This window comes from Sarcophilus harrisii, chromosome 4, assembly GCF_902635505.1.
Source record: "Sarcophilus harrisii chromosome 4, mSarHar1.11, whole genome shotgun sequence".
Classification (NCBI taxonomy): domain Eukaryota; kingdom Metazoa; phylum Chordata; class Mammalia; order Dasyuromorphia; family Dasyuridae; genus Sarcophilus; species Sarcophilus harrisii.
In genome coordinates this window covers 385,606,657-385,620,806 of record NC_045429.1, presented here as the reverse complement: position 1 = coordinate 385,620,806, position 14,150 = coordinate 385,606,657, and the positions used below count along the sequence as shown (strand labels likewise).

Here is a 14,150-nt window from a genome sequence, read left to right as displayed (position 1 = left end):
ACAAGTATATATTTATTTTTAATCCCTGTCTTCCCATTTATATTCAATATTAATAAAAGGGGAAAAAAAGGGCTAACTGAATATTTTACTAGCCCACAGTATTGTCTTTTAATTTGCCCTTCTCTCTTTAGGTCCTTCTAACTCCTTTTGGTCAGTGTGGTTCACAAATGATTACATAAAATTATTATCCTTTAATAATGATCCAGCAATAAATCCTTATGGTACTGGGGAAGCAGCAATCTCCAAGATGTCTCCATTTAAATTCTGATTTTTAGATGAATTAGAATAGATCTTCTAGAAACAGAAATTCACATATTTCACTAGCTTCTTAAAAACAGGAAGACAGCTAAATAATAAGTAAGCAATTATGTAGTCTCATATTCTGTTCTACATTCAGAGATCCCAAAAAAGGTTGTTAACCTGCTGGACAATGGAATAAAAACTGTTCTTCCTAACTCATGGTTCTGCTATAATGTGCCCAGTGAAATTTAGGCTTCCTGGATCAGGATCTAAGAATAAGTCACAGTGGCTATTAGAACCAATAAAATTCTGTTTGGCTTTTAAATCCCTTCATAACCTGAACCTTTCATTCACTTTCAATTTTCTTACACCTCACTCCCCTCCATATTTTCTGTAATCTAATAACACTGGTACTCTTCTGCAAGAAGCCTCGTGCTATCAGTACAACAAAAATTCAGATTTATCCTGGATACAGTTTTGTTTAAACATAATTGTTTAATATATCTCCCCCCCTTACACTGAGCTTCTTAGGAAGAGAGACTGTTCTTTGCCTTTGTTCAATATTTAGCTCAGTACTGGCACACAGTAGGCGCTTACTAAATGCTACCTGACTATTTGACTGTAATGCTTCTGACTACCTTCACAGGTTCTCTGAGCATTCTGCCTAGGCCACCCTGATATTAAGCAAATGGTTTCATTCATTGCACCATTAGTTCTTAAAGGCTGAAGAAGTTGGATGATTATGGTTGGCAAATACTCTTCCCTTTTCTACTCTGTTTCAAAATTACTAAATCTTTTTTTTTTTTTTTTTTTTGGTGAACTATTTGGAGAAAGGATCACTGTTTCAAAGGGCTCAGAAGAGATATATATTCAATCTTTTGGTAGCTTAAGGCAAGATAAATTAGAAAAATCTATACACACACCTATTGCCACACATATTTATTTAAATTCTTTTATTTAAAAACATTACATTGCCTTATCTTAAATTATTTAACAATAATACAGGTATATAAAATCAGATTTTAAAGCCTTAGTACAAACAAAAGTCCTAAATGTTTTTATATTCTTCCCCTTTTATATCTTTCAGTCACTGTTAAATGAGATATAAATAACTCCAGATTCCCTTATCAACAATATGGAACAAAGAAATAAACATGTGAGATCCCACCTTGTTTTTATTATCAAGTACATGTATTCAGTAGCTATTCCTAATTTCATTTTTTTCAGATGCTTCTGTATCTAATGCCAAGATTATATCATCAAAATTATACTGACAAAATTACCAACCCTTCACTTTGATGGTGTAATTGTCAGTTGGAAATGGGAACTAGAAAATTCCCTGACTAATTTTTTCCCTCAGAGAATGGTACATTTATCTTTCACTTTTTTTCCAGTGGAAATTGCTATGTAATTAACATTTATTTCATTTCTATTGCTGAATACAAAAAAATCTTTTTTCCACAGGAAGCAAATGAATTATTAGCATTTTTACAAATAATCTGATACATAACACTAGACAAAAAAGTCTCTATCTGTAACATGTCACAAACATAACTGAATGTATCACAAACTATATCAATACAATTAGCATGAAATTTTAGAATTTAACCAAAACCACAAGAAAGAAGGAAATGCAAAGTTCCATGGTGATTAGCTGCATGATACATTTTCAGCCATGATGAAATAAAAACCAAGATGCAGAAAAATCTTGGTTGACTGATGTGATGTGATTATTGCTTCAACAGGAATGGAAAAGGCATTCATTAACTGCCTATGTTTAGGCACTTTACAAATCTTAACTCAGTTGGTCCTCACAACAACATTGAGAGGAAGGTGCTACTATTATCCTCATTTTACAATTGAGGTAACCAAGACAGATAGTTTAAATGCCTTTGCCCAAGGTAACATAGCTAATAAGAGTTTGAGGCAAGATATAAATTCAGATTCTCCTGACTCCAGGTCCCATTTTCATTTACTGTGCCATTGGCTGCTTCTAACTCCTTAATTCTATAAATGTCTCAATTCTAGATATTTTTAGTATACTTAAGGAAGGAACAGGGCTTTTCTAAGTATATCACAAAAAGAGCCTTTAAAGAGGTTGTGGCAAAAAGCCATCACATGAGGATCAAAATTACAGTCAAGTAAGGTAAATGATGATGTGTAAGAAAAACATTCATTTGGAAGAAAAAGCATATTGAAAATCTGCCTCCCTTTAAGGCATCAAATTCAACCACTACAATTTTGGTTTATTTTTCTGTTTGCAAAGTCCATGTAATTCTTTGTGTGGATATTTTTCCCCCAAAGCAAATGCTTCACTGTTCTTTTCTCTAAGAAAATAAAATAAAAATAAAAATCATCATTTCTAGCAGCTCAATAGACAAGCATTCATATGCAACTAACTTTATGATACAGAAGCAACGTGCATATAATGTGGTAAAAAAATTTTGATAGAGCAATGGATGAATTCCAAGCTCTGACAAGTAGGTTATTGTTATTACATTACTAGAAAGGAAAGGAAACTTAAAAAAAAACTTCAAACCTTAATATTTTGATAATTTCTAATGCAAAATTAATAAATTTTTAAACATTCAGTCATAACATCCACTGGTTATTTGGCAAATTTGAAGTAATCAGAGGAAAGAGGAAAAGAAGAAATGCTTAAGGAAAAACCCTTTTTTTAAAAAAAAAAGCGTGTTCCAGTCAGTAAAATGAGAACAAAAATCCATTACCAAAATGGCACTGAATATCTAGTCTTCCAATTTTTTCCCCACGCAAATTTTTTTAAAAATCCAGTGAAAGTTTGTCTCACAATAGATTGCTTCCATAAATAAATGGCTCTCTTCCATGAAATTTTTAATAATCTTTCTCATTATAAATGCTTCACTTGTATGTGCCAATACTCCTTTGAAATTCAACTCTTTTCACTTACCATTAGGTTACCATTGCTGAAATCATGTTTTCATTGTTACTTGTTCTTATTACTGTAGCAAATCTTAATTTAGTTCAATGACATTTTTTGAACGTGCAAATGACATTACAAATATTTAAATTCATGTGGAGTTAAGAAATTTTTAGTAATTTAAAGGAACATTATAAATTTTTTTGCCATCTCCTGAAGCCAATATTTCAAATGAAGAACTACTTTATTACACATATAAATAAAGACAAAGTGACTATTTCTCACAAGCTACTATGAGGAATAGTGGGAAACGGGTCCCTGTGAAATAGTCCATATTTGCTTATTTTAAGAAAATTCCCCTTTGAGACAGATAAAGTTAGTTTAAGCAGCATATTTTCATTAAAATGGAAATCCTACTTCAAAGGTGGACACACATTCTCCATTCCACACAAAACCTAATGCAAATAAATGCAGAAAGATCAAACAAAAGCAAAATGACAGCAGATGCCACAGTTCTCCAGAATGTGATCTGTCTCATTTTGTTTCTCATATGGGTTTAGTTTTCATAGCCGGATACAATTAAATACACATTAGCAGTTCAGCACCTTAGTTTTGCTAATGGCTTCCCTAATTTGTGAGGTCCACTTTTTTTTTTTTTTTTTAATGAGCAAAGGACAATTTTTACTATTAGTCATTAGTAGTTAATATTATTAGACTGTATATTGGAGATTTTGCAATTCTTAAGAAAGAGTGTAGGGAAATTTAAAAATAAATATAATTGTATGTGCCTTAGCTTAGGTCTTAATCTAACAAATAATATATTTTTCTGTAATGAACTGATTTTTGAATTATTTCAAATAAAATTTTAGAATGAACAAGAGCCCCTTTCTAAGAATGATAAGTCTTTATTTGAAAATAGGTACTTTTGGTTTTTATATTTTAAAAGAAATTAATACTTATTCTTTAAAATGTGGTCAACTTTTGAGGAAACTGGGAGTTTTATCCCTTAAACTAAAAAAAAAAATCCCCAAATCACTGCCATACCAAAAAACCTTCTAGCACCAAGCTATAAATAAAAGTAAACATATAAAGGAATGAAAAGATTAAAAAATAAAGGAAAATCTGGGTAGAAAGGAGTGAGGTCAGAAGGAAACATTCACAAAGTGCTAACAGCTTGCTATATTATTTGTTAAGCCAGGCATTAGGAAATCCATAATAAAGTTAGTAAACTTTATTTAAATTAGTAAAACACCTGACTCAGCTGTTCATACCCTTAGAGTCATAAAGCTTGGTGTACCAGGGACAGAACGCAGAGACGGGGAATATTCAGGGTTTATGGAATCAGGAGAGAGGAATTTTTCAGCAGAATTAACAGTCATGTGATAGACGTGCTCAAAGTTGATCGGAGAGGAGATCAGGCCGGAGTGATGATGAGGGGATGAATGAGGGAAACCCGGCTATCAAAGACAACAACAGAAAGAAAGAAAGGTAATAAGGTAATGGAAACGGAATCAGTAGTTATATGTGAAATTTCAGACAAGCATGCCCTTGTAGGAGAAAGGGAAGACTGAAAACCCACTTTATATTTCAAGCAAATCCTTCTATTGGTTAATTCATATTTTACTACAGTCCCAACATACATACATACATACATACATACATAATCCACTAATATAGGACAATTCACATTTAAAAATATTCTTTTATCATTACAAACTGCAAAGCAAATTAAACACTCCAATCATGATACTAGAATAGCTAACCAGGTAAGGTGAAGGTGGCCTCTTTATGAGAGTTGATTGAACAAAATAGGAATGTTTAAAAGCTCCCTGTCATTTAGAGGAGGCCCATAGTGGGATAGGATGAAGATCTTACTGGGTTTTCTAAGCAAAAGGAGGGTCTTTTTTAAGAGTGGTTCTCTAAAGAGTTCTTGTTCAAGTGCATGATGGACTGGATGTCCTTTAGATCTCTTCCAATTCTGAGACTGATGAAATGACATTTTGGTGAAAGAGATTTCTCTTGGCATGTAATACTATTTAAAACCATGTTTTGATTTTAAAGGGCTTGTAGCATGAATTTAATTTGTAACAGTTTAATTTTCACTACAAATAAAAATACAGCAAGTAAATGAGTAAATTTTTTCCCTTTACTTCTCCCACAAGATACACTGTCTCCCAATAAGGATAAATATTGGCTTTTTTCCCTCTGAATGTCCAGACATATTTATTACAGACAATTCTTTTTTAAATGCTTGAGAAATAATTTACAATTTTAAAAGCTTTTTAAATTTAAGGATTTCATGTCAAAAGAACCTTATGTTTTTGTTAAAATGATAAAAATTTGAGGGATTATTATATTATTATTCAAGTTACAATTTCTTCAGAGAATTACAGAGTATTGAAGGGACATATCTTAAGAGGTCAAGGTCACATATTTTTAAGCAATGTTTTATTGCTTTTATCAGAGAGAAGCTGTATAGTGCTTTATGTGCTAATGCTTGGAGAAGAATAGAATTCCCTTTTTTTTTTTCTTTTTATAAAAAATGTGATCTTATAAACTAGATTAGACTACAAAGCTTTTATATAAGAAAAGTTAAATCAGGGCTAAGGAAATAATACATTTTCAAGGCTGACTCTAAGAAGAAGAAAAAATTGTGGTTTTGCTTAAGAAACAAAATAACTAATGGTCTAAAAAAGCTCAAAAGAGTAGTTTAGTTAATACTTGCTCAAAGTAGAGCAGAGAACTCATAGGTCATTGCAATTAGGACAACTTTCCTGACACATAGCCAGAAAACATGCAAACATATTGAAAGTTAAAATTCTTGGAGAGCAAATATTTGTCCTTCAATGGTCTTTGATTGTTTTAACTAAGGAAAATTTATTCTGCGCTGATAGCTTCCGTATGTGTGAAAAGTAAATGACATAAAGGAAAATGAATAAGATCAGTAATCATATCTGAAATTATGTAAATAATTGTAAAAACAATAATGATAGCTAACATTTATATAGCTCCTACTACGTGCCAGGTATTGCACTAAGCACTTTGTAAATACCAACAACCTTAGGAGGCAGGTGCTATTATTATTCCTATTTAACAGTTGAGGAAAATGAAGCAGAAATAGAAGTGACTTGGCCAGAGTTAACAGCAAGTGTCTGAGACTAGGTATAAACTTGGGTCTTTCTTACTCAAAGCCCATGTTGTCCTATGGTTCCACCTAGCTGTCCAACTTTACCAGACAACAACCACTTAAGTTCTGGGTCCCTTTAGATGTGAAGAAAGACTTTTGTCTTTCTCTTAGGGTTTTGCTCAGTATTAGGCATAAAGTACTTGGTAAATGGTGGCTTACTGACTATTAAGCTTTCTATATGATTTAGAAAGTGAGGAGACATATCTCTTCAGATTCACTTGTATACACACACACACACACACACACACAACCAACCTTTAGATCATTTTGGAACCAAAAAAATAAAGTTATGCTGGTTACAGTTATCCAAATACAAAACCCAATAAAAATAAAATTTTTTGTAGTTCAATTTTACTTCTGTCAAGATTTATTGTTTTACATATAAGTTAATATTTAATCCAGTATATCTTTAGGCATGTGCCTTGCAATGAAAAAATGAATATAGCTTGTGGGAATTCTCTTCATTTACAATTTTTTGTAATGTTCTATTAATTGTAGGTGATTCAACTAATGGGAAGAGAAAATTTAAAGCTTAAGAATATTATCACTCAAATATTAGAGAGTCATTAAAGCCTCAGTCAGATGGTTTATTTTCTAAAAAGTACTTAATTTTTTAATCATTGCATTGAAGTAAAATGATGAACACACACCATGAAAATGAAATCTGAAATTATGAAGAATAAGAATATATATAAAGTCTGTTGCTTGCCATATATACAAGCAAAAGTTGGAGATATTCACAAAATCCTTGAAAATACAAGACAGGAGCCTCTGTCTTATAGAAGCAAAAAAATGCATTAAAACTTTTGAAATTTTTGTCAATTGGTAGAGTATAAAATTCACTTTTTTGTTAATTCTTTTCCCCCCAACTCTACCATCTGTGCCTCTATCAATACAGGTTCAAAAAAGGAAAATTATGTAAAAATTCAAAGATTTAAAAACAAATTGGATTCTTCCAAAATGATAAAGCAAATCTACACCACTGGTCAAACCAACTGATCACTGGAGTAAAAAAAAATAAATGTGAAAAATGAGAAATGAAAGAAGAAAACATTTTTTCTCAAATATCCATCAGCATATATGCAAAAATATGAATGAATTTCTACTATTCTTCATCCCAACAGAATTTGAAATTCTCAAATACACATAAATTAATGCTCATGTTTAGAATTATAGAATGTTCATAGAAGATTTTAAAAGTCATGTGGCCTTTTACAAATGAGGAAACCAAGGCCCAGAAAGACTAAGCAATCTACACAAGGCCACTTGGTCAACAGTGACGGGGCTACATTCATAAGCCCAGGATTTTCTACTACACACTCTTGTCTCCACAGCAAATTAAGCATGATATTTGTCTATTTGGGGGAGTGGGGGAAGCAAACAATATTCTTTAAAGGATAATCAGCACTTAATCCGTTAGCTATTTAACAAGGAAGAACAGTTTCAGTTTAATCTGAGGCAAATTAGTAGCTGCTAATTCATAGGAGAAAGAATGCTTAAGTAGCCTGTTGAGAAATGACATCAAAGCTATATCCCTTCATAATAAGATCTTATAAGTTTTTTTTAACATGATAAAAAAATTATTATTTTGACTATCCTAGGAATGACTATATACAGCAGTTATATTTCATAATTAAATGAATATTCTTGAAACAAAATTTAAGTACATTGAAGCTTTATACTTTATATTCTCACTGAATATCTCATTTATTGCCATAATCAATTCTAGAAAAACATGGTACTGGGTGAAATGGTGAAACTACATTACAAAGAACAGTTAAGTTTCGCAAGAAAAAAATGGCTGGTTGAAAAACAAATACTATTAGTTAGCATTTCTACACCATGCTTCAAGAATTCAAGCCACTTTACAAGCATCATCCTATTTTCATCCTCATAATAACTGTGAAATGGGTGGTGTAGCTAGCCCCATTTTTATAGACAGCTGTGGCTGAGGCGGACAGTGGCTAAGCGAGCTGCCCAGGATCAAGGCCCTAACTGTTAAAGATCGGATGTGGACTTAGGTCTCCTTGGTTTAAGGCCCAAGGCTCACTCCCCTCCTCCTTCCTAGTATCACCATGCAAAGGGCTGAGCTTAGGGCGGGCGGGAGCTGCAGAACACGCTTATTCTCTCCCTGGGGCCACCCCCCCCATCATCAATGGGGGGGCTGCAAGAATGTCAGTCAAGGCCTTTGTGCAGGACCAAGAGCAGGAACAGCCCCTGCCTTCAGGCCAAGCTCCGAGCAACCCTTGTGGTGTGAGCCTAAGACCAGTCACTGAACCTCTCAGCGTCTGTGGTGACTCTAACTTTATGCACCGAGAGCTGGAAGGGACCGAAGTCATCAAATACAGCTCCTTTCTTTTACAGAGACTGGGACAGAGAGAAGTGGGACTTGCCCAAGGCCAGGTTGGTAGTTACTGGCAGGGATGGGATTTGCATCCAGTTCCCCTGATTCCACATGCTTTTATCTCTATACTCTGAAGAAGTTACAGGACAGTACGAGTCTTCCCCACTCATCCTTCCCATCTCCCCTCTTCCTCCCCAAAAGAGTAAAAAGCCACTAGTATACTCAGAAAAAAGCATTCATTCCCTGGTAGTAAATTCAGAAAGTACTGAATATTATAAGACACTATATTTTTCTTCTTTAATACAATTCTTAAGACAAATCCTGCAATAGGAATGTTTGTTTCTTTCTATTTATAGCTGAAGGGAAACTATATACATACATATATATATATATATATATATATATATATATATGAATAAGGTTTCTGGAAACATTTTTCTGCTGATGAAAAAAGTATTATTTTTGTATAAGTTAAAAAAGAACAAAAGGATAACATTTTCATTCTGAAAATATAGATACCTTTTAATAAAATCCTCTGAAAATATACTGGCTGTGTGACTGTGGGCAAGTTCCTTGATCTCTCCCTTCTCAGAAGATTGTTAAGTTGAAGAACAGGTACTCATTTTTACAGTTAGAGTATTTTCTTTTCTTTTTAAATTATTTTTATTTATTTCATTAAATATTTCCCAATCACAGGTTAAAAAAGTTAACAGTTACTTAAAAAAAATTTGAGTTCCAAATCCTCTATCTTCTTCCCACCCTTCTTCTCTCCTTGAGAAGGAAAACAATTTGATTTCAATTATACATGTGAGGTCATTAAAAACATATTTCTACATCAGCCATGTTGCAAAAGAAAACAAAACAAATAAAACAGTAAAAATAAAGTTAAAAAAAAGTATGTTTCACTCTGCATTGAGTTCATTAGTTCTTTCTCTGGAAGTAGAAAGCATTTTTTCATCATGGATCCTTTGGAATTGTGGATCACTGTCTTGATCAGAGTAAGCCTTTCATATTTGATCATCCTTACAGTATTGCTATTATTGTGTATAATATTTTGTTCACTTCATTTTGCATAAATTAACATTATGTCTTCCCTAGTTTTTCTAAAATCATTATAGTCATTTCTCAATTGATAGGTATCACCTCAATTTATAATCATTTGCCACTTATAAAGCTGATGTGTATGTGTGTGTGTGTGTGTGTGTGTGTACACACAAACAAATAGGTCTTATTCCCTTATCTTTGATCTCTAGATCTAATAGTGGTATTGCTGGATCAAAGAGTGTGCACAGTTTTATAGCCTTCTGGGTAGAGTTCAAAATTGTTCTTCAGAAAAGTTGGACTACTTAAAAACTTTACTAATGATGCATTACTGTCCCAATTCTTCCATATCCCCTCCTCAGCATTTATTATTTACCTTTTCTGTCATGTTAGCTAATCAGATTGGTGTGAGATGGTATCTTAGAATTTTTTTAATTTGCACTTCTCTAATCAGTAATGACTTAGGACATTTTTTCATGATTCTGAAACCTGCCTGTTGAAATATCTTAATCATTTATCAACTAAGGAATGATGCATATTCTTATAAATTTTACTTAGTTCTTTACATATTTGAAAAATGAAGCCTTTATCAAAGAAATGTGCTGTAAAACTCACCCTTTCTCAGTTTCCTGTTTTCTTTCTACTTTGGGATGTATTTGTATTTTTTTAATATAAAAACTTTTAAATTTCACTTACTCACTTTAATCACACTTATCTATTTACTTTAATCACACTTACCTATCTTACTTCCCCCAAATTCCCTCTATCTTTGGTCATAAACTCTTCCCGTAGATCTGAAAGATACATTTTCTCATGGTCTCCCAATTTATTAATATGACCCTTTATGTCTAAATCATTTATCCATTTTGACCTTATCTTTCAGGTAGAATTGTAATTTTTATTATATTTGCTTAGCCTCCCTATGAATAATTATTATTTCTCCAATTGTTTAAATCTCTTTATATAAAAAGTATTTATTATGTTCATATAATCCTTGGGTTTATCTCAGCAGGTAAACTCCCAAATATTTTATATTGTCTGCAATTACTTCATTCTTTTTTAAAATTTGCCTACTTGTTTTTGTTTTTGGGCAATGGGGGAGGGGGTGTTAAGTGATTTGCCCAGGGTCACACAACTGGTGTTAAAGTGCCTGATACTGAATTTGAACTGGGGTCCTTTTGATTTCAAGGTCAGTGTTCTAATCACTGGACAATCTAGCTGTCCCATCTGCAATTATTTTAAATGGAATTTCTCTTTATATCTCTTGCTGCTGGACTTTATTGGTAATAGACAGAAATACTGATGATTTATGTGGCCTTATTTTGTATCCTGCAACTTTGCTGAAGTTGATAATTGTTTCAACTATTTTAAAAATTATTTTTCTAGGATTCTTTAAGTATGCCAATATATCATCTGCAAAGAGTGATAGTTTTGTTTCCTCATTGCATACTCTAATTCTTTCAATTTTTTTTTTCTTGACTTACTACTACCATGATATTGAATAGTGATGACAGACAAACTTGCTTCACTCCTGACCCTATTGGGAAAGCTTCAAGTTTGTCTTTGTTATAGGTAATGCTTGTTCTTGATTTTAAATCAATACTATTCATTATTTTAAGAAAGATTTCATGGATTTCTATGCTTTCTAGTGTTTTTTTTAAACAGGAATAAATAATGTATTTTGCCAAAGGCTTTTTCTGAACCTACTGATACAACTCTATGATTTTTATTTTTATTGTTAATCAAATGATCAATTATGTTTATAGTTTTCCTAATATTGAACCAGCCCTGTATTCCTGGTATAAATCCCATCTGGCAATAATATATGATCTTTGTGATACAATGGTATAATCACCTTGCTAGTATTTTATTAAAAATTTTTACACTGATACTCATTAAGGAAATTGATCTATAGTTTTCTTTCTCTGTTTTTGCTTTTCTTCATTGAGATATCAAAGCTATATTTTTATAATAAAAGAAATTTTATAAGATTATTTCATTATTTATATTAAAAAGTTTGTTTATATAGTATTGAGATTAATTGTTCCCAAATATTTGGTACAATTCACTTATGAATTCATCTGGTCCTGGGAATTTTTATATACAAGTTCATTGATTATATGTTCAATTTCTTTTTCTTAAATATGGTATCCAATTTCCTTTTCTGTTAATTGGGGGATTTATAATCTTGTAAATAGTAATCAATTTCACTTAGACTGTCAATTTTATTGGTCTAACTAGTTGAGCAAAATAATTCCTAATAATTGCTTTAATTTCTTCTTCATTGGTGGTATATCCACTTTTTTTTCATACCAGTGATTTACTTTTCTTCTTTAAAAAAAATAAAATTAACTACTTGTTTATTTTCATAAAACCAGTTCCCAGTTTTTGTGTATCCTGAAAATTTTGGTAAGTTGTCTTACTGTAGTCAACGTGTAGCCATACATGGACTTACCTCTATTTCACAGGCAAAATGGATACTTTAAAAATCTTTGTCAATGTTTTGATCTGATCAATATTTTGAAGTTTTTTTTTTTGTTTTTTTTGAGAGCAAGGGAGAAGTACAAAACATAGCACTGCAGCAACTACTGCTCGCTGGGAGGGATAACTAACAAAATGGATGGTGAAATAGGATAACTCTACCTTTACTCCCCTAAAATGACAGGTTAGAACTAAGGGCCAACTTTAATAAACTGAATTTTAAGGAAGATAAATGTATTACATTACTAAGTTACATGAGGGAAAAATAAATAAATTAAAACATTTTAATGAAATGTTTGACTATTTATATGATTTGTTCTTTTAACCACTCACTCTTTAGGATTACATTTAGTTTCTATTTAGTTTTTAATCTTTACTTTGATGGCCATTTATGAAATATAATTTTTGTGGCATTATGATCTGAAGAGAGTATATTTAATATTTCTACTTTTTCTGCATATGGTTGTGAAGTTTTTATGCCTAATACATGGTCAATTTTTGTGTATGTACCATGTACCACTGGGGAAAAAAGAATCTTTTTTTTCCTATTCCTATTCTATTTTCTCCAGAGGTCTATCATATCTAGTTTTTCTAAGATTCTGTTCACTGCTTTCACGGTTAAATTTATCTAACTTGGAGAGAAGAAAATTGAGGTCCTCCAATAGTATAATTTTATTATTGATTTCCTCATGTAATTCATTTAACTTTCCCTTTAAGAATTTGCCATTTGGTCCAATGGGGTCAACAAAGACTCAGAAATGAAACTTAACAACAAAAATGCCATTTGGTACATATATAGTTTCTTTTAGTAAGATGTAATTTCTGTTCTTATACCTTTTAATTAGGTTTATTTTTACTTCATCTGAGATCATGACTGCTACCCCTGCCTTTTTAAAATTTCATAATAGATTTTGTCTCAGCCTGTTATTTTAACTTTTGAAACCTAATTTCAAGTGTGTTTCTAATCCATTATGCCATCTGCTTCCATTTTACGAATGCTTTTTTTTTTTTTAGCTGAGGCAATTGGGGTTAAGTGACTTGCCCAGGGTCACACAGCTGAGAAGAGTTAAGAATCTGAGGCTAGATTTGAATTCTGGTCCTCCTGACTTCAGGGCTAGTGCTCTATCCACTGAGCCACCCAGCTGCCCCATGAGTGAATTCATCTCATTCATATTCAGTTATGATTACTAATTGTGTATTTCCTTTTATCCTACTTTCTTGTTTGTTCTTCTTTCTTTTTAATCTGGTCCCTCCTTTGAAGTCTGTTTTGTTTCTGGCTACTGCCTTCTCTAATCTGCCCTTCATTTTTATCACACCTCATTTTTCTTATCCCTTTCCCCTCTTACTTCCCTGCTGGATAAGATAGATTTCTATCACCAATTGTGTATATGTATGTGTATATGCACGTATAATGTGTTATATAAAAATATATATATATATATGTATATATATAATGTGTATGTATATATAAGTTATATTAATATATATATGTATACGTATATACACACACATATAATACAGATATTTGTGAATTTGTGTATATTCTCTTTTTGAGTTAATTTATTTTTGAGTAAGGTTCAAGAACTGCCTGCCCTGCCCCCACCATCTTCCTGTCCACAGTAGTAATTCTTTCTTGTATGCCTTTTTTTTTTTTTTTTGAGAAAATTTTCCCTATTTTTCCTCACCTTTCCCCTTCTCCTCTTTCTTGCCTCTCCATTTCTTTTAAGTTGCTCCAACATAATCAACATAACCAATTGCACCCTTTTTCTAGGTAGAATCTTTCTAACTGCCCTAATAACAATAAGAAGTTCTTAGAAAATACATTTACCACCTTCTCACATAGAAAGTTAAACAGTTTATAATCTTATTGAGTTCCTTATGGTTTTTCTCATGTTTACCTTCTCTTAAGTCCTTTATTTGAAAGTCAAAATTTCTTTTCACCAGAAAAATTTTCAATT

General features: G+C 32.0%; 1 protein-coding gene across 12 annotated transcripts in view; it reads right to left on the bottom strand.

Annotated features, from left to right (window-relative positions):
• The window catches only part of CDC42BPA (CDC42 binding protein kinase alpha), a 347,959-nt gene that overhangs the window by 16,410 nt on the left and 317,399 nt on the right, over positions 1 to 14,150 (bottom strand). For 8 of the 12 annotated variants that reach the window (XM_031967004.1, XM_031967005.1, XM_031967006.1 and 5 more), the window contains one exon: positions 4,411 to 4,596. The exons of the other annotated variants lie outside the window; for them this stretch is intronic. In XM_031967004.1, coding sequence (XP_031822864.1) covers positions 4,411 to 4,596 — 186 coding nt within the window. The remainder of the gene's footprint in view (positions 1 to 4,410; positions 4,597 to 14,150) is intronic. 12 annotated transcript variants of the gene reach the window in all.